Source organism: Equus asinus, chromosome 11, assembly GCF_041296235.1.
Source record: "Equus asinus isolate D_3611 breed Donkey chromosome 11, EquAss-T2T_v2, whole genome shotgun sequence".
Lineage (NCBI taxonomy): Eukaryota > Metazoa > Chordata > Mammalia > Perissodactyla > Equidae > Equus > Equus asinus.
This window is the reverse complement of record NC_091800.1, coordinates 73,306,342-73,331,630: the sequence shown is the minus strand read 5'-3', so window position 1 is coordinate 73,331,630 and position 25,289 is coordinate 73,306,342. Positions and strand designations below refer to the sequence as shown.

Here is a 25,289-nt window from a genome sequence, read left to right as displayed (position 1 = left end):
TGTCAACACTCACTTGTTCTAGTTGACTGACACACTCTTTGTCCTTTTCTTCCTCAACAGATGGCAAAGTCAATAAGGAGTGAGATGTCAGTCTCTTGATTACTACTGGTTCTCCAGGACCTAGGTCACTTGAGGTACACAATAAACAGCTTAGAAACTAGATCACAACTGAAATGATAAGTGTACAGTGCCTATAAATATATTTAAATTCATTTAATGGTGGAATCACTCAGCAAAGGCACTTTAATGGTTGGCTTCACTGTTCATTTTATTTATTAATAAGTTTAAGGGGCCAATAATATCATAGAAAAATGAATAAAATAAATTTTAATAAATTTTTATGGTAGAAATTTTACCAGTACCCATAACAGGCTATTAGACTACTATGGATTATTTATAAGGGCTTATAAAATTGAACTGAACTCAATCTGAATATATGGTGTCAACAAAGTTTTATTCTAAATAAAATTTTTCAGAAAATGGCTACAACCAGAGAATAATACTAAAAATCACTTTAAGTCTAAATTATAGTATTTGCCAACTCTAATATAATAACAACCAATACCATTTAGTGTTTTTCATTTCCAAAGTAACTGGATGTTATAACTTTTTTTCTCTCATTTAGTCACATAACAAGTTACTTGACTCCTGAGCACAACATGACCGAGTCATTCAAGAGGGTACAGGTGCAAATGTGCACCCAAGTAGACAAGCAATTCTCCAGATTACATGGCAGGAGCTTTGCCTTTTTATGAAAATTTGGCCCTATGGTTCAAAAGCACAGTACCATACTCCACTGAATAAGGCCGCATTTAAAAAGTAAACAGATCAAACTGTGCAAGGTTACTCTTCAGACGTGACTTTTCCACAGCCTCGTTTATCTGACCCCCTCCTATCAGACATGAAGCTGATTTGGATGAGTTCGCTTTGAAAGGATACTCTTTAGCTTGAGGTAAAGAAGTTAACACTGGAGAGCAAGTTACTTTTGGATCTTCTTCCTTAAACCAAGGACCAGGGAGAATAATTCCATCCCACCAGCCATGTTTTAGGACCAAAGAAATTACTATGAATTCTAGGACCCTGAGCAAAACTTTCGGAGTGAGCTCTCACTACCCTTTTGCCAAGAGCAAGGCATACAGCTCTCTAACTCTTCTAAACAGTAATCTCTCCGGGTGGTTTAGAGACCTAAAGAAGGAAAAATGACAGGCTGTTGGAGGAGCTGTCCAAACCCATGTCTCAGTCCTTTAACTCTAGCCCATGTCACAGGCCTTTCTTTGCTTTTCCCAGTTTGACTCAGATTAGATCAACCTCTTAACATAGCCTATTAAGTGATCTCAGTAACCACTTTCAAGCTCAGAGCCCTGGCCGGAGGAGTTCCAGGAATTGCACTTTATGTAGTTACATGTGTCCTACCAGAGCTCTTCATTCAGTGAGCCAGCTGCTCATCTGACTACTTCCCTGCACGGCACAGGCATTGGAGGAGTTTCTTTGTAGGTAATTAAAATTCCATTACTTCACTAGTCTCACATCTTGCAGAACCTTCCACTACACAGTTCTGAAATCTCTCTCCTTTTTTTGTTTTTTGTTTTGGTGGTGGGGGAGATAGGCATTACACAGGGTTCAAAATTCAAAAAGTACTAAAGACACATCCAATATAAGGTATGTATCTTCTCACTTCTGTCATGGGTCAGCCATCCTGCTCTCCAACTTAAAGGGAATCATGGTTATCAGTTTCTCGTGCCTCTTTCCAAGATATTCAATACCACAATAAGCATAACTATATATATATATTCTTTTCTACATATGAAAGTACGTTGCTTTTGTCACCTAATGTATCAGCACAGAGACTGTTCCAAGCCTTTCTAATGGCCATACCATAGTTCAATGACATGGATGTGTTACATTTAATTACCCCTTTCTGATGGGCGTTTCAGTTGTCTCCAGTCTTCTGCTACTACAAACAATATTGCCTGAACATACCTGTGCATCTCCTACACGTCAACATATCCTATAGGAGAAAATCATTTGGCCAAATTGTTCTCCATGGGATCTATCAATTTATATTCCCACCAGTAATATATGTGGGCTTATTTTTCTGCCACCTTGTAAAATTAGCGAATTATCAAATTTTTTATCTTTGCCAAAACTTTAGGTGGAAGTAGAAATAGGTGGAAGTAGGTGGAAAATGGTACCTCATCATAATTCTAACTTGAATTTCTCTGTGTGGTTTAGCACATTTTCTCATATGCACAGGAGCCACTTATTTTTCTCTGCTATAAACTGTCTTTGAACATTTTTCACATAGGTGACTGGTCTTTTTCATGTCGATGTGTAAGAGTTCTTTATATATTAAGAACACTTCTGTTTTGTCACTAGGATGAGCCACAAATTTTCCCTCTAGTCTGTTGGCTTCTCTGTTGGCTCTACTTATGATGTTTTTAAATTTTTTGCAGAAAAATTTGACATTTTTTAAGCATTACTCTGACTTATTTTCTGAGTAATTTTTTTCTCAAATGGAAAAATAATTTTATCAAGAAATGCTTTTGCCAAAGTGAAAGAATTTCATGTTTACACGTATTACTTTTTTCAGAAAAGAAATTCATTGATAACAAAATATTTTCTGCAAATAGGATAAGATTTTTTGCTACTTTGTTTAGTATACTCTTTAAAACTGGGGGGGTGGGGGAGGTCTAAGTGAAACAATTGCCTAACAAGAGAAGTACTTTCCATGATAACATTGAACTACTGTTAAAAGAAAAAATTTGTTTTATTTTAAATATGAAATATTGCATAACTTCAAAAACTTACCTCAATTTTCTATCATTTCTCACATACTATAAATCAATTCTGAATAGGATTATAGTCCTTTATTATAAGCGCCTAACAGTAGTATGGTATTCAGTGAAAATGCTACTATAGGGGCTGGCCCCACAGCCAAGTGGTTAAGTTCACGTGCCCTGCTTTGGTGGCCCAGGGTTTTACAGGTTCAGATCCTGGGTGTGGACCTAGCACCACTCATCAAGCCAGGCTGAGGTGGCGTCCCACATGGCACAACTAGAAGGGTGTACAACTAGAATACAGAACTATGTACTGGAGGCTTTGGGGAGAAGAAGAAAACAAATGCTACTACAAAAATATCCTTTTCTTGTTCTGTCTACCCACTGTGCACTTAAGCCATAGATAATTTTTTAATAAAAAGCCTAGAGTAGGTACAAATGTAATAGTGAGTTGATCTTGTTTGCTGATATTTTTTTCATGTTCAAGAATGAGTCTAATCCAAAAACTGACCTTAGAGGCAAAGGACTGATATAATAATATTGTATTTTTTCTAGAAAGGGTATTTGAAAACTATTTCTTTAAAAGAACCATGATTCTTACCAAGTCCCTATAAAAATTCCAGTAACCACGCAATTTAGCATTACTTCTCTACTCTACAAACAGGAAAAGGAATAGAGATTATGGTGTATAACGCAGGTATAAACTCTTATTTAAGATTCTCTACACCAACATTTGAAAACATAAAATGTTATTTTGTGCACAAGATTATTTATTGGTATATGCTAAATTCATTCAATTCTTCATCTTTATGAAAATATTATGTAAAAATACTTAAACAGCTCTACTTAAAACCACATTATCAAAGTGCTCTCTGAATATCAAAAAAAAACTCTGGTGGAATGTTTTCTTAGTCAAGAAATCCAGAACAGAATACATGGTGGTAAAACAAATGGGAAAGGGTTGGCTATATTAGAGAAAGAAAACCTCAAACAATGCATATATAATTACTTATTAGGCATCCATATGTAATTATTATTTTTTATTCTTATGTTCATCACCATATTCTTTCTTTGAGAAGAAAAATATAGGGTGGTAATTTCAATGATATGAATACTACAAAACATTTCCCTCCCTCCACCACAGGCATCTAAAGATGAGACAATTTTATATCAACTAAAATGAACATTATTAAGAAAACAAAATGAAAGCACAAACTGTTTTAGACACAAAATCTTATCTAGCTCAAATGTTGTATTGCACTCAAAAAGTATTACTTATTTGGATAAAACTGTAAAATCACTGCTAAAAATCAATATTTTGAATTTTAACACCAATTTGAAAAATCCATCAACACCTACAAGAGGTAATAAGATATTAAAAATGCTTTCTAACAGCTATTCTCAACCAGTATCTCTAATTGTGTACCTTTAAAACTGTGTACATAATATTGTGTCACATAATGTTTTCGTGATTTATTCAAGTTCCTGTGATGCTTTCATGGATTCCTTTAATGGTATGACTTGAGCCTTAATTTCAGCATATCACAAAGAGAATTCCTTTTATCATGAGATAAAACTATTCTGGTTAAAAATGAACGTATTATTCCTTGTATTAACGATGATCTATCTACAGTCTAGTAGAACTAATTTTCCACGACAGTGCTACTATTTCTCAGAATTTTGCCTATCAAAATTACTTTGCAGGGGCGGGCCTGGTGGCCAAGTGGTTAAGTTCGTGCGCTCTGCTTCAGCAGCCCAGGGTTCACCAGTTTGGATCCTGGGCGTGGACCTACACACCACTCATCAGGCCACGCTGTGCAGCATCCTACGTAGAAGAGCTACAATCACTTACAACTAGGATATGCAACTATGTACCGGGGCTTTGGGAAGAAAAAGAAAAAGAGGAAGATTGGCAACAGATCTTAGCTCAGGACCAATCTTCCTCACCAAAAAAGAAAAAAAGAAGAAGAAAACATAAAAAAAAAACTACTTTGTAGAATGAGATACCAAAAGGTAGTAGCTCATTGGCCTTGGAATCATACTGACCTAGGTTTGGTCTTAGATTCTACACTCACAAGCTCTGTGACTCCGGCTACTGTTAGTAGTTCTGAACCTCAGTTTCCACACTCATCTGTAAACTGAGGCTACTGACATCTACCTTCAGGTTTACGACTATCTCATTTAGAGATAATGTTTGTAAAGTGCTTATCACAGTGCCTGGGACAAGGCACATATTCAATAAAACAGATGAAAGTAATCCGTTGCTTCATGAAAATACCTTTGACTAGGCTAAAATAAGTATCAAAAAAACTAGAAGACGAAAGGGAAATCCCTTCCTCACTTTACTGTTTACGGCAACCAAGTAATAAAATTAAGGAAGCATACACTTCCATAACAAGAAATTAAAGTTATTTATCTATAGAAGATGCCTCTGATTTTTCAACAAATTTACCTCTCCTATGCTACCTCGTCCCTCTGTTTTTCCTCACCTATTTATACTGTGATTTCACAGCAAGTCGCAGCTCACACATAAATCATATTCTAAGTTGGTACTCATTAGTCTTCTCTGCCAAGCAGAACTCTTCATCTTCCCCTAAATCCTTCCTTTGCCTCAGGCAGTTGAGTGCTTTCTTCTTTCTTTCTCATGGATTTAATTAGTTGAAGCACCTCTGTTAAGGCATTTATTGCTGTATTTTAATCACTTCCACGTCTGCCTTCCCTTTACCACCATAAGTAGAGATTGTTCACATGGATAGCTCCAACGCACACTGCCTTTAATTTTTTTTCCCCACACAATATCATGTTCATATTAACAATTTTTCATTGCTTCCTTGGGATGGATTTCTGGAAGTGGATTTAGTGGACCAAAAAATACGAATATTTTTAAAGGTCTTTGATGAATGTTACCAAATTATTTTGCAAAAAGGATAAATGAACATTATTCCTATTTAATTCATCTTTTGAGTTGCTGCCATCTAGCCCAGCAACTATTATTTGGAAAAATTATTACTTGAAATATTATTTGGAAGATAAAATACATCTACCATTGTAACAAGGATATAAATAAGTCTAAAAATATTTATTTAAATATTCATGATTAAATACTCATGATGTAATGGAGTCAAGGTTCTCGATAACCCAGATGTTTAACCTTCTGAGGAAATGCCAGACTCTTCCAAAGCAGCTGCACGATTTTACATTCCCCAAGAGTATATCAGGGTTCCCATTTCTCTGTATCTTCAGCAACATTTGCTAATATCTGACTGTTCTTATTATAGCCATCCAGTGGGTGTGAGGTGCTATCTCATTATAGTTTTGATTTGCATTTCCCTGATGACAATGATGCTGAGCATCTTTACATGTGCTTACTGGCAATTGTATATATTCTTTTAAGAAATGTCTGATCTTTTGCCCATTTTTATATTCGGTTGTCTTTTTCTTATTAAGTTGTAAGTTTTCTCTATGTATTTTAAATATAAGTGTTTTATTAGATATATGATTCACAAATATTTTTCCCATTCTGTAGTTTGTCTTTTCAATTTTGTGTTAGTATCCTTTGCAGACAAGTTTTTAATTTTGACAAAGACCAATTTATCTATTTTTTCTTTTGTTGCTTGTGCTTTTGGTGTCATATCTAAGAAACCACTGCCACATGCAAGGTCACAAAGATATACCCATACGTTTTCTTCTAAGAGTTTTATTGTTTTACCTTTTAAATTTAAATCTTTTATCCATTCTAGGTTAATTTTGGTATATTAACTCAATATGAAGTAGGGATCCAACTTCATGCTTTTACATGTGGATATATACTTGTTCCAGCACCATTTGTTGAAAAGACTATTCTTTCCCTAATCAAATTATTTTGCCACCTTTGGTTAAAAATCAGGTGACCATATATTTATAAGTTTATTTCTGGATTCTCAAGTCTTTCCCATTGATATACAGTTATCTTTATGCAAGTACTACACTGACTTGATTACAAGACAGTTTTGTAGTAAGTTTTGAAAGGGGGAACTCTGAGTTCTCTAATTCCATTCGTTTTTTTAAATATTGTTTTGGCTATTCTGAGACCCTTAAGTTTCTATATGAATTTTAGCATCAGCTTGTCAATTTCTGACAAAAATAAAGCTTGGATTCTGATAGGAACTGTACTATGAAGACCATTTTGGGAAGTATTGTCATTTTAACAACATTAAGTTTTTCAATGCATGAATATGAAATGCTTTCTATTTATTTGGATTTTAATGTTTCTCAAAAGTTTGTAGTTTTCTCAGTATAAGTTTTCTTACACTTACACTTCTGTTAAATTTACTCCCAAGTATTTTATTCTTTTGATGCTCTTGTTAATGGAATTGTTTTCATAATTTTATTTTTGGATTGTTCACTGCAAGTGAGTAGAAATATAACTCATTTTTACATATTTATTCTGCATCCTGCACCCTTGCTGAACTTGTTCACTACTTACAATAGTTTCTTAAGGGATTTCTTAGGATTTTTCTACATACAAAAATATGTCATCTGCAAAGAGAGATTTTCATAATTTTCACGAATTATAGTTAGTTTCCTGCATAGAACTCCTGTTCCAGAAGTGGATCTCTGCCATTTAACTTTTAATACAAATTTTATCAATACATAACTTACTTAAAATTGGAAGAATGAAAGGATTCTGATTGTAATTTAAAACTGCAGCAAAGTTTTATGCCTATCAAAATGTAAGGTTTTGACCTTTCTAAAGAAGCAAAAACGGGCCGGCCCCATGGCAGAGTGGTTAAGTTCGTGTGCTCCACTTTGGCGGCCCAAGGTTTCACTGGTTCAGATCCTGGGCACGGACCCAGCACCACTTATCAAGCCATGCTGAGGTGGTGTCCCACAGAACTAAAAGGACCTACAACTAGAATATACAACTAGGTACTGGAGGGCTTTGGGGAGAAGACAAGGAAAAAAGAAAAAGATTGGCAACAGATGTTAGCTCAGAGTCAATCTTAAAAAAAAGAAAAAAAAGAAGAAAAAATAAATCTCATTTTGGAAAGTGAACTGAAAAGAACTTAAAGAAAATTGAAAAGAATTATTTTCCTTGACCATACTAAACATTCCTTTTGATCATTTAGATTAGAGTCTTCTTTTTAATATTAGCACAAAAATCACATTGGTATGTGAAAAGTCAATAACCTAAGGATTCTGGTTATTCTTAAATAGTTTACAAGGTCTTCAGAAAAATTTCTATCACTGGCTTATTGTAACAAAGGGTATCTAATTCAATATCTAGAATCATATATAACTTTTCTAGTTTATTAGTAGTTAACATGAAATATCAGGTAAAAATTTTTTTAAGCGCATGTACAGTGCTCATTTTCTATCTTTGGGAAAGCTGAATTCCTATGCTAATTTTCTTCCCATCAAGACATTTTTCTTTGAAGATCTCTGTCTCAATTTTTGCATCTGACATTTTTCTTTGGAATGAATTGTCCTCAATATGAATTTAGCCCTTCATCATCTTTAAAACAACAAATGCATTAATCTTTTCCTCTACCAAGAACTATTTTGACCAGTTTTGTGTCACACAGAATAAAAGAGAAATGGAAACCATCTTGAGAATCCAGAAGGGAATCATGAAAATATAAATAAGAATCAGTTTGTTTTTGATATTCAAATTTATCATCTTAATAAGCTATATACAATATTAGTTTATTTCAACCTCATATTTAGTAGGTTTTATACTTCTTAATTCTGCTGATCATTCTGATACTTGTATACAGAATCAGAATAAAGACCTAAAATACATAAAATACTTCACTTCCACTAACTTTTCTTCTATCTTAACTTTTACTTCTTCACTTAACCTTCACTTCTATCATGATTTCTTCATTCCTTAAAATTTTCATCCTCCCTACTTTTAAATTTTTCATTAAAAATACTAATTTGCATTGGTTTGCGTATTTTTAAAATTTTTACATACCATAAAATTTACCATCGTAATCATTTTTAAGTGTACAGTTCAGCGGTATTACACACATACATTTTTGTGCTACCATCACCACCATCTATCTCCAGAACCCTTTTCATATCGTGCAAAACTGAAACTCTGTATCTTTTAAACAATAACTCCCCATTCCCCACTCCTCCGAACCCCTGGCAACCCACCATTCTACTTTCTGTCTATGAATCTGACTACTCTGGGACTGCATAATTTGCAATCATACAGTAGTCCCTTTTATGCGTAATGTCCTCAAGGTTCATCCATGTTGCGGCATGTGTCAGAATTTTCTTCCTTTTTAAGGCTAATACATTCCATTGTATGTATATACTACATTTTGTTTATCCGTTCATCTGTCAACGGACACTTGGGTTGCTTCCACCTCTTTGCTACTCTGAATAATGCTGCTGAATACAGGTGTACAATTATCTCTTCAAGACCCTGCCTTCAATTTTTTGGATAAACAACCAATAGTGGTATTGCTGGATCATATGGTAATTCTACTTTCAATTTTTTGAGGAACCACCATAGTGTTTTCCACAACAGTTACACCATTTTACACTCCAACCAACAGTGCACAAGGGTTCTAATTTCTCTACCTCCTCACCCAACTTACCATTTTCTGCGGTTTTTTGATAGTAGCCATCCTAAGGGCTGTGAGGTGGTATCCAGTTGTGGTTGTGATCCACACTTCCTTAACAATTGGTGACATTGAGCATTTTTTCATGTGTTCACTGGCCATTGGTATATATTCTCTGGAGAAATGTCTATTCAAGCCCTTTGCCCATTTTTAAATTGGTTTTTTTTTTTTTCTGTTTTTGAATTGTTGGGGTTCTTTATATATTCTGGATGATAACTCCTTGTCAGGTACATGCAGATATTTTCTCCTGTTCCATGGATTGCCTTTTCACTCTGTTGACTGCATCCTTTAATACACCAAAGTTTCAAATTTTGATATGGTCTAATTTATCTAATTTTCTTCTGTTGCCTGTGCTTTTGATGTCATATCCAAGAATTTATCATCAAATCCAATGTCATGAGGCTTTTCCCTTGTTTTTTCTTTTAAGTTTTATAGCTTTAGCTCTTACATTTAGGTCTTTGATACATTTTGAGTTAGTTTTGCACATTTGTAAGGTAAGGGTCCAACTTCATTCTTTTGCTATCCAATTTTCCCAATACTAGTTGTTCAAAAGACTGACCTTTCCCCATTGAATGGTCTTGGCACTCCTGTCAAAAGTCATTTGACCATATATCCAAGAGTTTATTTCTGGGCTTCCTGTTCCATTGGTCTATGTGTCTGTTTTATGTCAGTACCACACTGTTTTGATTACTATAGTTTTGTAATAAGTCTTGAAATCAGGAAGTGTGAGCTCTCCAACTTTGTTCTTCTTTTTCAAAACTGTTTTGGCTATTTGGGGTTCTTTGAGATTCCATATGAATTTTAGGATGGATTTTTCTATTTCTGCAAAAATCCAGTTGGGATTTTGACAGGGACTGTATCAAATCTATTGATCACTTTGGGTAGTACTGACATCACAACAACATCAAGTCTTTCAATTCACGAACACGATGGTTTTCCATTTACTTGTGTCGTCTTTAATGTCTTTCAGCAATGTTGTGTAGTTTCCAGCATACCAGTCTTTCTCCTCCATGGTTAAGTTTATTCCTAAGTATCTTATCCTTTTTGATGCTATTGTAAATGGAATTGTTTTGCTTTGTCTACTTTTGAATCTTACATAAAAAAGTATGTGTTTACATTTTCACAACTTTTTCAGCGTTATTACGGTACATATATACATACAGAAAGTTTAACACCATGTACAAGAAGGACGCCCAGCACCTTGAGGATAGCTGTCACCTCTGGGGAAGAAGAGGGCAGAATGGGATGATACAAAGGAAGGATTTAGCTGTACCTATGAAAGTCTTCTTTTTTCATACAAGATCTGTATAGAATATTGTACATTTGCTCCACTTTCCTCATTTGAAACATCTTATAATTTAAAGTTTTTAAAAATTAAAGAACTCTGAAAACATCGGGTATATGAAGCACTACCATGGGCTAAACAAATATCACTTTGCCTGTACCACCTCTGGGGTCACCAGCCTAGACTGTCACCTCTAGGCTAATTTAATTTTTTCTTGATGTGGCAGTGAGTGATCTAGAAAACCAAGTAAACAGTCATCCTAAAAGCAGGGTTCCACACTATTAAAATCTTCATACCAATGAGCCTTTACTTAGTCTACACTATTTAACTGGACTCCTTTCACAATACTGATGTCAAATGAAGCTCAATCCAAATATGCTTAGGAAAAAGGGATACATCGTCAGGAGTACTCACTTCTAATTAGGTTTGATGCTTCTCATAATAGCTAAGTCAATAAATATGAAAAGTAGTTTTTGATACTATATACATTAAGGTAAATATTTTCCAGAGAAACTTTTATGGCATTAATTTTGATGTGTTTTTTTAAACAGCCTTACTTCCTCAGGAGCTAAGAAGTGAAACAGGAGGTAATTCTATGGGAAAAATTCAAAAGACATCACTTGAACTGACAAGCCAATGGTGTCTAGTTTTCCAACATGTAATCTAAAACAAGCACAAAGAAACAGCAGCTCTAAGAAATAATCTGGGCAGTTTTCTTATTAAGGTAATGCTTAGAAAAACACTGTATTAGAGTATCAGATTAACAGTAATACTTCAAATGGTGACTGAGTACAGAACTGAAAATTATGCTACTTTTTGTAAGGTTAACCTTCCCCCAGGAAAATGCTACATTATAATATTAATACTCTTTAGTATTTAATATATACAATTTGCTATGGTTTACAATGCTTTTTTTTTTTTCTTTTGCTGAGGAAGATTCACCCTGAGCCAACATCCATTGCCAATCTTCCTCTTTTAGCTTGAGGAAGATTCACCCTGAGCTAACATGTGTGCAATCTTCCCCTATTTTATATGTGGGTTGCTGCCACATCATGGCCACCCATGAGTGCTGTAGATACGTGCCCAGGAACCAAACCCAGGCCACCAAAGTGTAGCACAACGAACTTAACCACTAGGCCACAGGGCCAGCCCCTACAAAGCTATTTTTTTAAATGATCAAATAGAAAAGAGGAATATAAAGAATCACGTAAATTAATCGTAAAAATATATCATAAGACAATTGTTTAACTTCATCATAGCTTTCACTTTAAGAGAGTTGAGTGAAATATCTTTTAGTAACAAATGCTTTAACAATTTTGGCATATAGAACAAATCACAAAATTTAAAGACAACCAAGGAGACTATCCTTAATTCTTGAATTAATCTTATTTACTTGGGACTCTGACTACCACATAAGAATGTCAGCTTCTCCAGTGTAACAGCCTAGCACTTATTTAGCACACAGTAGGCATGTAATAAATATTTGCTGAATAAATGAATTCTCACTAATTCTTGACTTGCAGTATTTCTAGCTGGGATTAAGAAACTGCCATACACCTCAAGTCTCACCAGGTCTTATTTCAGTGACATTATATTATTTGGATTTTCATATCCTCTTTAAATCATTTGATAAGAAGTCACTTTTTCCCTAAAACAAAATGACATTTCAATGCAACTTAGCCACAAGAAAAGAGACGTAGATTAAGACAGTATTCATGATCCTAACTATACAGCAGCTGCTGTGGGTTCATGTTGAAAGTGAAAAAAGACACAAGTGAAAATAGTAACTCTTTATGGTATTTTTCTGGCAATCTCCAATCACAGAATTTAAACATATCATTCAGACCACAGTACAAACATTCTATCTTATTGTAACATTGTTCAGTATAGATCAGAATTAAACTAAAGCAGTTCTGTCATGGATACTATGCAAGGGCCTAAATTCTTGAAAACAAAAGGAATGTCACCATAAGGTAAATAAGCTCAAGCATGTCTCACAACATGAAATCTCAAAAACATGTTCTATGAGGCTTCAGATTACTTGTTTCAAAGCGTGCTCACCTACCACAGCTATCATATGTTTGGAATTTGAATTAAAGATGCTCTTCTCTCTAACAAAGGCAAAAGTATTACTTTCTCAACAACAGAAAAATGAACGAGGTATCAGGAAGTGGGTTGACACTGTGGCTAAATCCAGGAACACGTTTCCTAATTAACATAAGAGAATAAAAATGCCCATTCACATTCAGCTTCCTAAAGGAGACGAAACAGAGACACGGCTGCATTATAGATTCAAAAAGTGAGAGTCACTGAATAGGTTAAAAATTGCTTTAAATATTCATAGATAATTTCAAGATTACAAAAAAATAAAGAAAAACTCACAGAGAAGGTGGGCCCACTGTTTGATGCTACAACAGTATGAACTTCATCGCGCAATTTTATTGAGAGCTCCCAGGTGGCCACTTGTGGTTTAATAATAGGTACTCTGAAGTAGAAAGAAAAGAAAAACAGTTACTAATTTTATATTAGTCTCTCTCAGTAAACTGATTTTCCTCTCACATTAAGTGTGCAGGGTAAAACTGCCAAAAGCTGTATTTTAGAAGCTTTTATTTCAAAAGGTTCTATTCTTGGAAAAAAGCTCTTGGATTTAAACTAGAGGGGTTAAAAACAAACAAACAAAAAACACAGAGACACTCCCAAGACACAGCAGTCACTGGGTATAAGTGTGGTACCCTCATGTAGTCTGTGAATTTGAGTTGCTTAATTGTGACAGTCCTTCAAAAATTAATCTTCCTTAAGCAAGATTAATTTCTTTTCAATATTTGGTTACTGTTCAAGACTATTTTTAAAAAATTACAATGCAAGTCTTTTCTTTTATCCAGGTTTCTTGTGCTATAATTCATACACAAAAAACTGCACATAGGGGCTGGCCTGGTGGCACAGTGGTTAAGTTTGCACATTCCGCTTTGGCAGCCCAGGGTTCGCCAGTTCGGATCCCAGATGTGGACACTGCCCAGCTTCACAAGCCATGCTGTGGTAGGTGTCCTACATATAAAGTGGAGGAAGATGGGCATGGATGTTAGCTCAGGGCCAGTCTTCCTCAGCAAAAAGAGGATTGGCAGTGGATGTTACCTCAGGGCTAATCTTCCTCAAAAGTAAACAAAAAAACCCAAAAGAACTGCACATAATTGGGGCCAGGCAGTGGCGCAGCGGTTAAGTTCACATGTTCCGCTTTGGTAGCCCAGGGTTTACCTGTTCGGATGCCAGGTGTAGACCTATGCATGGCTTATAAAGCCATCCTGTGGCAGGCACCCTACATATAAAGTAGAGGAACATGGGCACTGATATTAGTTCAGGGCCCATCTTCCTCAGCAAAAAAAGAAGAGGATTGGCGGCAGATGTTAGTTCAGGGCTAATCTTCCTCAAAAAAAAAAAAAACAAAACTGAAATAATTAACACACACAATTCGGTGAGTTTGGTGTTTATTCCCTTGTGTCACCATCACCACAAGCAAGGTAATAAACATACCCGTCACCTCCCAAAGTCTTCTTGTGTCCCTTTGTTTTTGTTTTGATTTTTAGTTTGTTTGTTTGTTTTGGTAAGAGTACAACATCAATGATACTAGTCAATGCACAGGTCTTTTCTTGTGTATGATCAATATTATATGGAGAAAAATTGGGTCAAGCAGCCAGAGACAAAAACATTTTTAGAATACAAATCTTTCTCACAATTTTTTAAGGTAACAAAATTCTATTGATTTTTGAATTAACCTAACTTAAGTCTTGCATGTTTACATGATTTATAGTTGTGACATAATATCTACTAAGTGCCAAACAAGTAGCATCCAGACTCTGGCTTAAGTCCTAGTTCTGAAAAAATGTTGTGGGTTATGTTTGAATTTACCCCTGAATTTCGAAAGAATTCTCTGCATACTCAATTTTTAAAAAGTCGTAGTCACAAAAACTATCATTATAATCAAATCACCTCTAGACAATGTCTAATGAAGGATGTTAATAACTTAGCTGAATATTTGTATTTGGCCCACTATTTACTGATTTATTTTCTGAAGACAAATATTTTAAATGTTATAGAAATAAAAATTCAAGTAAAAAAATGCATCAACAAATCAACAATAATGCCCACTGTAGGCCTGGAAGATCCTTTCTTGGCAATTTGAAGAGGGCTGTTTCAGAGGACAAAGCTTCACCCATGAGAGCTTGAGAGAACAACATGGGAGCACACAGGAGGGAGAGAAGGCGGAGCGGAGAGGGGAGAGAGACGAAGGCATGGGGCAGAGAGAGGAAAGGGAGGAGGGCTGTGGCGTCCCACCTCGACCTCCGTTTGGGCGCTCCATTTTACAGGGCATTTGCTTGTTTCTGCTTGTCTCTCCCATTGGCCTGTGAGCTCCTAAAAGACCAAGATCATGCCTTATTTTTATATCTCCAGCCCCCTGCACAGGTTGGGGAGAAAGGGCTGAGTGTGGGCGAGTAGGAAAGAATTTGAGAGGCATCTGCTATGCACCAAGCACTGCACAGGAGGGGCCGTGTCACCCAAGGAGCACAGCAGGAGCTCCTGAAGGAGGGTGAACCTCAGGCTCCGGGATTACTACCCAGCGGTTCTTGAACGACGTAGATGACCTCACTGGACTGCACTTTGTTCACCTTCCAATGGGGGCAACACCTGACCTCTCAGGGGTATTGTATGACAGAAATAACCCCATGGCTAGTTTACTGTGCAACACGGCTTCCTTAAATCTTTGCTATCCTCGGTAACTACGTTACCCTCCTGCTCAAGAACTGTTCCATGGTTTTCTACTTCTTACCAGGTTAAATCTTAATTAAACTACCTACTACTTAAGTTTCTTAAAAATAAGGCCCTACTCTTTGTATTCAATTTCATTTCTGAATATTCTCTGACTTGTACATCTGCTAGGGCCAAGCCCTTAAACTGCTTTACAAACCAAGCCAAGCCAAGCAGGAGAACTAAGCACATTGGTTACAAACTCAGGCTCTAGTGACTTGCAGAAACTGGTACAAAACCCAGCTTTGCCATCAACTAGTTCTGACCTTGAGCAAATGGCTTTTTTGTTCTCAGTTCCCTTATGTAAAAAAGATAATAACTGTATCTGCATCACAGTGATATATTGAGGATTAAATGATACATGTCAATGTTAACTTGTATTATTATGATCAGCCCCAACTCTAGGCCTATACTCCTTTCCCCGCATCACTGAAATCCCTTTATTCCTTCTCCTCTCTGCTTCTCAAACTAAGATTTTTCAAGAAAAATATTCTCTCTTAAACTGTTCCCTAATCACAACACAAACTTCAGTGATCTCTCTTCTACTTAACCTATTTTACATGCTTAATATTTTTCACAATTTAGTGACCCAGTGGAGGTCACTCTTTCAAGTAAATGTGAGACCCTTTTTAGTTATGCGACAAGTCTGTTTCCAGAGGAGCTGGGAAATTGTTGATCCTGACATCCTGTTTGAGCCCAGAATGCGTTTTCCCACCGAAAGCAATCTTATAGATGGTGGCGACATAGAGGTGCCATTCTTCAGAACCTAACTATTTATTTTTCCATTGTTTTATTTTGATCCACATCTGTTTCATATATGCTATAACCTGCCCCAAGAGGGACCTTGTACAAAGAACACAGGCTCTTTTGAGTTGAAAGCTGAGGTCTCATCTCAGCCCCTTCTCTTACTAGCAACGTCCCAGGGAACTCATTCAATCGTTTTGAACCAAAGTTTCCACACCTATAAAATATGGATCAGAGCAGAGGTGGGGAGGTGACAGGGGAGAGCTGTTGCTTCTTCTGAGCACACAACTCCTGAAGTGGCACATCTATAACAATTTCTTTTAAGGTGATACGTTAACAGATATAGGAAAGAGGCTTCACTGTGAAAGCAAGACCTTGAGATACTACAAAAAGATGGTGAAACAGTGGAATCTCTTCGTGAGTTCACTCTTTTACAATCAAAATTTGCTAGGATTCCTTCTGGCTTTTACATAACTTGGACAGTAGTTCTGTTTTGTTTTTAAATAAAGTGAATGGGGTTGGGCATATGTGCTAAATATAAATATCAATAAGTTCTGCAGCAGAAATAAAATATAAAGATAATAATACATAGCGACCTGAAAGTACATATGCTCTATTTCTGCAAAATCATTGAAATTACATGAATAATAATTACTTCAAAACAGTGATATCAATTCCACTAGCACACACACGTTTATAATGGTAACAATCACCTAAATTGTAATTCTAGAAGAGAATTACATTTATCCACTAAATTCAAAATAGTCTCTAAGGAGATTTTTATGAACAACTCTCTGAAAAGAGGGGGAAAAAGTCTTAGATCTTCACTCACTTCACCACAGTAATGATACCCAGAAAATAGCTTCCTTTACTGAAGTGTCTAGTGAAAGAGGCTGCCATCTAATCAAAAATTTCATCTCTACAACTTATTAGTTATCTGCAAAGCTGATATCATTTAAGCTACTACTTCAAAACACAAACAAAACCCAAAAACCCCAGTAAAAAAGAATTCACATAAACAGCTACTTGCAAAGCAAATCAAATAATAGCTTTTACCCAGACCTGTCTACTTGGATTATCATCAGCCAGCCAGAATGAGTATGTTCAACAAAACTAAAATTTTCCATATTTTATGGTAAAAACCGCCAGTTGATTATCACAAATGTTAATGCTAATATACTTATTGGAATATTTTACTCAAAAAAGTGGAAGCAATACTCAAATACATTGCTATTGCATGTCTTTTTAAAGCAGATTTTGTGTAAACATAACAGCATCTTTAGCTATCAAGGATTATAAGCATCTCAAAACCACATTATCAGACACTCAGAAAAGCTGGTTTTCAATTGCGCCATCACCTATTTAGGAGTAAAATACTGAGTTAAAACAATGTTAGTGGTCAAAGAATCATTAAGCAATCCTTCATCATAACTTTCACAGTGGGTGGTCTGTAAAATGATCAAGAATAATATGCTGCATTCCATAGCCACAGAGGTCAGCTTCTGCATACAAATCTTTGCGGGAAGAAAAAGGCCTTCAGAAAACTGGGCCATTCATCTGAACCAAGTTCAGAGAATTTCCAGCTCGGTGAAAAGATATGTTATGCAAGCACATAGATGTATTCAGTGGGGGTAGACAGAACCAGCTACATGGAGACTACAAAGGAGCCCTCCCATGGTTCATGAATAAGTCGAGGAAATGATCAGAAAAAAAAAGGGAGAGATGTTTAGACAGATGGCCCACTTAAAATGCCTGAAACAGGGCATAAGCAATTTTAATGAAACTTTAGATCTAGCATATGAATTGTTTCTTATTTCCTCCAGGGGAAAAAAAAATCTAAAGACAAAAATTCAGCAATTCACTGAAAAACCCACCTTCAGCAAGTTGGGATGGATGAAGAGTCACAAATAAAAGTTTCATTAGTGCCATAAATTCATATAAAATTCTTTCCAGAGCCATCAGCTATCAAAATGAATATAAAAAGCATGGAATGAACAGATTAAAGGAATTTTAAACAGAAGTCTATTGCCAAACCAAACAAAAATCTAAGCCTTATTATGTGAGAACTTACAACACTCCAACATTAAAGTTCATCACAGCAGAAGAAAGATAAAAGCAGCATTTTCAGAGAACCTCTTCAAAGGTAGGAATTGTCATAGTGAAGGAAGAGAATTCTGCCTATATGCAATTTGAAACGCGTCCGTTAGAATACACGAGACTATGTAGAAGAGCATGAATCACAAAATAGTGCCTAGAAATAGGGAACGTCCCCAGGTTTGGTGTCATTAGCATTACACATAATTATACAAATGACACCTGAATCTAGAAATGAATAATAACATTACTTATAATCTTACATATTTTATTATCATGCAGATCCTATTTCCTTCTTCCACCAAAAAGGGTTTAGATTCTCAATTTAAACTTTGGGCACAATTAGTCAGGAAAAGGCAATGTAGTATAGCCATCACCCCTGCAGACCCTACTGTCTGACTGACCACTGACCACAAAAGCTATGTGAGTTTTTACAAGTTACTATCCACTTTGTGTCTCAGTTTTCTTATCAGTAAGACAAAGATAATAAGAATACCTAATTCACATGTTGGTTAAAAGAGATAAAAGGTGTAAAATGCTTAGACTAGTGCTTGGCACATAAATGCTAAATAAGAGTTATCATTACCATTATCATAATTCAGTGCAATAAAATATGAAATCTTCCTCCACTATTTCAACCTGTTATGTTTTTTAAATATTAATATACAATTTTAATACAGCGAAATTCAAAAAATCTTAAACTCCATCATTTACCTTTCCAGTAAATCTGCCCCTTCTCCCCAGTAGTTCGACTATAGATTAGACTAAAACTTTATATAAACAGACTCCAAAAATATGCACTCTTGTGTTTGGCCTTTTTTTGCCCAATATAATGTTTTTGAGGTTTGTTCATGTTGAATAGTTCATTCTTTTTTAATTGCTGAATAGTACTCTATTGTACAAGCACACTAAAATTAGTTCATTTTTCTGTTGATGTGAATCTGGGTTGTTTCCAGTTTGGGGCTCTTAGGAACAAAGCTGCTATGAACATTCTTTGTACAAGCATTTTTTGAGAACATATGTCTTTATTTCTTGTGGGTAAAAAAATCCAGGAGTGGAAATACTATGGTAGACATGTTTAATTTTATAAAAACTGCCAAATTATTTTCCAAAGTATTAAAACATATCTATCCTCCCACCAGCAGTGGAGTTTGCTCCATATGCTTGCCACTATTTGGTGGTATTAGTCTTTCTACTTCCAGCCAGACAGGTGGCTGAGAAACCACATCTCATTAGAGTTTAACGTACGCTTCCCTTATGAGTAATAATGTTGAGCACCTCAACATTAGTGCTTATTAGCCACTTGTATTCAAGTTTTTGCCCATTTTTTATCACTACGTTGGCCTATTATTGAATTGTGGGAGTTCTTTATTTTGGATAGAAATCTCCCTCAGATTCACGTATTGTGAATATTTTCTCCTCTTTGGCTTGCTTATTAATTTTCTTAAAAATGTCTTAACTTCAGCAGTTTTTTTTAAATTAATAGACAATTTTTTAGAGCAGTCTTAGGTTTTCAGACAAATTGAGCAGGAAGTACTGAATTCCTATATATACCCTCATTCACTAAACCCCCAACACAGTGTCCCCATTATTAACATCTTGCATTAATGTGGTACATTTGTTACAACTGATGAGCCAATATTGATGCATTACTATTAACTAAAGTATACAGTTTACATTAGGGTTCACTCTTTCTGCTGTACATTCTACAGGTTTGAACAAATATATAACGACATGTATCCACCATTAAGATCTCACATAGAATAGTTTCACTGCCCTAAAAATCCCCAGTGATCTTCAACCTATTCAACCTTCCTTCCTTCCCCTTGAATCCCTGGCAACCACTGACCTTTACTATCTCTCTAGTTTTGCTTTTCCCAAAATACCATATAGCTAAAATCATACAGAATGTAGCTTTTTCCGATTGGCTTCTTTCACTTAGTAATATGCATTTAAGGTTCCTCCATGTCTTTTTATGGCTTGATAGCTCATTTCTTTTTATAACTGAACAATATTATGTTGTCTGGATGTACCACAGTTTACTTATCCATTCACCTACTGAAGGACTCTTGCTTACTTCTAAGTTTTGGCAATTATGAGTAGAGCTGCTATAAACATTCATATGAACCTTTTAGTGTGGTCATGTTTTCAACTCCTTTGGGTAAATATCCAAATAGTATAAGGACCACAACTACTGGATCATATGGTAAGAGGAAGATGTTTAGTTTCCTAAGACACTACCAAACTATTCCAAAGCGGCTGCTCCGTTTTGCATTGCCATCAGCAATGAGGAACAGTCCCTGCTGCTTCACACCTTCACAAGCAGTTGGTATTGTCAAGGTTTTGAATTTTAGTCATTCTGGTAGGCATGCAATGATATCTCTTTGTTGTTTAATGGAAATTTTTAATAAAAACATCGTATTAATTTTTCCTTTTATGCTTAGTGCTTTTATGTTCTTGCTAAGAAGTATTTTGCCTATACCGAGGCCCACAGGATGTGCTCATATGCTCTCCTCTAGAGGTTTTCCATGTAGGCCTATGATTCATCTCTAATTTTCTTGTGTGATGCGAGATAGGGGTGGAGGTTCATCTAGTTGTTTCAAGAAAATTTGTAGACAAAGTTCTGTAATTTTGTTCATCTGTAAGACTGTATTAGTTATTTTAGGTCCCTTTGCATTTTCATAAAAATTTCAAAACGAACAGGTTAATTTCTTCTCCTTCCTCCCCAAAACAACCCTAAGGGATGATGATTGGGCCCGCAGTGAATTTATTCATTAATGGAAGGAGAAGGGACACCTTAACAATATTTTCTCCTCTTACCCATGACAATGATACAGCTCTCATTTTTTTTTTTTTTTTTTAAAGATTTTATTTTTTCCTTTTTCTCCCCAAAGCCCCCTGGTACATAGCTGTGTATTCTTCGTTGTGGGTTCTTCTAGTTGTGGCATGTGGGACGCTGCCTCAGCGTGGTCTGATGAGCAGTGCCATGTCCGCGCCCAGGATTCGAACTAACGAAACACTGGGCCGCCTGCAGCGGAGCGCGCGAACTTAACCACTCGGCCACGGGGCCAGCCCCCAGCTCTCATTTTTTTAACTTATTTTTGCTGAGGAAGATTAGCCCCGAGCTAACAACTGCACCAATCCTCCTCCACTTTATATGTGGGTCACTGCCACAGCATGGCTGATGAGTGGTGTCAGTATGCACCCAGGATCCAAACCTGTGACCCCAGGCCACTGAAGCAAAGAGTGCCGAACTCTACCACTATGCCCTGGGGCCAGCCTCTTATCTTTTTACATTTTGAATTTCTCTTAGCAATGTGTGGCAGTCTTGACTCTCTTTTGTTAAATTTATATCTATTTTTGTTTTAGTTTTGTTAGTTGTATCATAGATTCCTTAGAGTTTTCTTAAGTAACCTATTAAGTTGTTCTGGAAAGCTTCCTTTCCAATCTTTATGCTTTACCATTTTTTCATGCCTTAGTACTCTGACTAGTGACAGTCTTGAATTTATTTTGTTAAAGTATTTACTAAGTATTTTTATGCTATATTAAATGGATCTTTACTTTTCATTTTCTCATTGGAGCTGGTTTATGAAACACAATTTATATTTGACTGACTTTTCATCCTACAACTTTGCTAAATTTATTCTAGTAATTGTTTTATAGATTCTTTAAGGTTTTCTAAGCAAACCATTATGTACTCTGTGAACAACTTTACTTCTCCCTTTCTGATCTCCATGCCTTTTATTTCTTTTTATTTCCTATTGTACTGTCTAGGATATCTAGTATAATGTTGAATAAAAGTGATAAATACAGACAACTCTGCCCTGTTCCCAATCTGAAGAAAACAACTTTCAATATGCTTCACATATTTTTTGCCCTTTTCTATTCTTGTTCCTTTTGTAGCTCCAAATACATGTAAGTTAGATTTCCTGATATTATCCCCAGGTCACAGAGGCCTTCCTCAATTTTTTAAAATATCTTTTTTCTCTTCCTCAGAGTGTGTAATTTCTGTTCTTCTAAGTTCACCAATTCTTATTTTCTGCCAGCACCAATATGCTTTTCAGCCTATCCAGTAAATTTTCCATTACAGATATAATACACATTAGATCTGGAATTTCTACTTGGTAATTTGTTATAGTTTCCAGTTCAATGCTGATTTTCCTTATCAGTTCCCTCATGTTATCTTTAATACTTGAAAATAATTTTAATAGTCCGTGAATTCACCTTCTTAGTAATCTCACAGTTGGTTTCTACTGACTGCCTTTTTTTTTTTAATTTTTTTTTTATTAATGTTATGATTGATTACAACCTTGTGAGATTTCAGTTGTACATTATCGTTAGTCATGTTGTGGGTACACCTCTTCCCCCTTTGTGCCCTCCCCCCACTCCCCCTTTTCCCTGGTAACCACCGATCAGATCTCCTTGTCAATATGTTAACTTCCACCTATGAGTGGAGTCATATAGAGTTCTTCTTTCTCTGACTGGCTTATTTCGCTTAACATAATACCCTCGAGGTCCATCCACGTTGCTGCAAATAGGCCAATTTTGTCTTTTTTTATGGCTGAGTAGTATTCTATTGTGTATCTATACCATATCTTCTTTATCCAATCATCAGTTTCTGGGCATGTAAGTTGGTTCCATGTCTTGGCTATTGTAAATAATGCTGCGATGAACATAGGGGTGTGCAAGGGACTCTTGGGATTTCTGATTTCAGGTTTTTAGGATAGATACCCAGTAATGGGATGGCTGGGTCATAGGGTATTTCTATTTTTAACTTTTTGAGAAATCTCCATACTGTTTTCCATAGTGGCTGTACCAGTTTGCATTCCCACCAACAGTGTTTGAGGGTTCCTTTTTCTCCACAACCTCTCCAACATTTGTCGCTCTTGGTTTTGGATGTTTTTGCCAATCTACCGGGTATAAGGTGATATCTTAGTGTAGTTTTGATTTGCATTTCCCTCTACTGACTGCTTTTTGTCCTATGGTTCAGCTTTAATTCTTGACTGTATGCCAAGTGAATTTTTATTGTATAATTGATTGTGGATATGTTGGAGACTCTAGTTTTCCTGTTATCTTCCCCTGAAAAGAACTGATTTTTATTACAACAGGAAGTTGAATTATTGGCTGATCAGATCACCCAAAGTGATGGAAGCTTGCCTTTATGCTGTGCTAGGATGTGTCTATTTGGTTTTGCTCTTAGTGAATTAAAAGTCCAAATCACTTACTCCAAAACCATAGTGTTTTCTCCTAACACATGGTCCTCCTAGGGTTTTAGTGGAAAATTCAAGGTGTTTACAAGCCCCTCAAATTTGGTGAGACTCAAATTCCAAACATTATCATCTCCTTGGTGGGCAGCAACTGAAATTTCAGCTCAGTTCATTCAGCCTTCCAGCAGGGTTTATATGTTGGGTTCCATGGAGTCTTCTTTATACATGCATATTTCAGTGATCAACCAACAAGTTGAGGGAAGCTAAATTCAGATATGGAACTCCTCACTCTGTTGCACTTTTTTGCCATGATATCCCTGCTCAATTTCCAGCAGTTCTGACAACTCTGAGAATCATTCCCAAGACCTCAAACCAATAAGCTTATGGCTAACTGCTTGAGTTCCAGCCATGCTCTGGTGCATACAATGGTGACTGCCCTCAGGGGAAAGGTCAGGTAAATGTGGATCTCATCCGTGTGTTTTCCTTCTATGAAGAGTCAAAATCTTCAAATTCGTACTGCTTTTAGTTGTTCTCCAGAGCCTTCAAGTAGTTGTCTATCTTCCCCAGAGTTTATAATTGTTATCTAGAGGAGGGTTAGTTGGAAATAAGCTACACCACCACTGCAGGAACTGGAACTTCTCTCATGTTGTTTTAGCTTTGGATCACTCACATTCAAAGGTAGAGGAGGAAAGAAAGGATGGAAGAATACCGGATCACATATGTGCACCACTTCTGCCTGCCAGGTAGTAGCCTGAGAACACCTGACGCCTCAAATTGCAAAGGTTATTCACATCACTAAATTCTGAGCAGTCATACAAATGTATCTTATAATTGTGAGAAGACATTCTTAATAAAGACTCCATCATGCTAAAGAAAGATACAATGATGTCTCATTTTAATTCCTAAAATTTGAACTTCTATTATACCGCTAGGAAAATAAATTCTTAAATATAAAATACATAACAAATTTTTAAATTTTTAAACAGCTTTATTGACATAAAATTGTGTACCCATCACCACAAGCAATTTTAAAACATTTTTATAACCCCCAAAAGGAAATTTTGGACTCATTAGCACCTCCAACCTCTGCAACTCTACACAACTACTAACGGACTTTCTATTTCCATAGCTTTGCTTATTCTAGGCATTTCATATAAACAGAATGACAAAATTTGTGGTCTATTGTGATTGTCTTATTTCATTTAGCACAGTGATTTCAAATTTCGTCCATGTTGTAGGAAGTATCAATACTTCATTTATTTTTATTGCTGAATAATATTCTATTATATAAATATGTCACATTTCATCTAATATTACATATCCACTTATCATTTCATGGACATTAGGGCTGTTTCCACTGTTTGCTTATTATTAAAAATGCACATTCGTGAATGTTTGTATACAACATTTGTATGGACAAATTGTTTCATTTCCCTTGGTTAAATACCTAGGAGTGGAATAGCTGGGTTATGTGGTAATGCCTTACATTTTGAGAAACTGCCAAATTATTTCCAGGCTTGCACCATTTTACTCATAAATTTCCACTAGGAATGTATGAAGGTTCCAATTTCTCCACTTCCTCACTAACATTTTGTTATTGTCTGTCTTCGATTACAGCCATCCTGGTAGGTGTAAAGTGGTTTTGATTTGCATCTCCCTAATGACTAATGATGTTGAGCATTTTTTCATGGGCTTGTTGGATATCTGTATATCTTCTCTGGAAAGATTTCTATTCATGTCCTTTGCCCATTTTTTAATTGGGTTGTCT

General features: G+C 35.9%; 1 protein-coding gene across 5 annotated transcripts in view; it reads right to left on the bottom strand.

Annotated features, from left to right (window-relative positions):
- The window catches only part of PCCA (propionyl-CoA carboxylase subunit alpha), a 394,848-nt gene that overhangs the window by 127,259 nt on the left and 242,300 nt on the right, over positions 1–25,289 (bottom strand). For all 5 annotated transcript variants that reach the window (XM_014839245.3, XM_070520102.1, XM_014839234.3 and 2 more), the window contains exon 19: positions 13,059–13,161. In XM_014839245.3, coding sequence (XP_014694731.1) covers positions 13,059–13,161 — 103 coding nt within the window. The remainder of the gene's footprint in view (positions 1–13,058; positions 13,162–25,289) is intronic.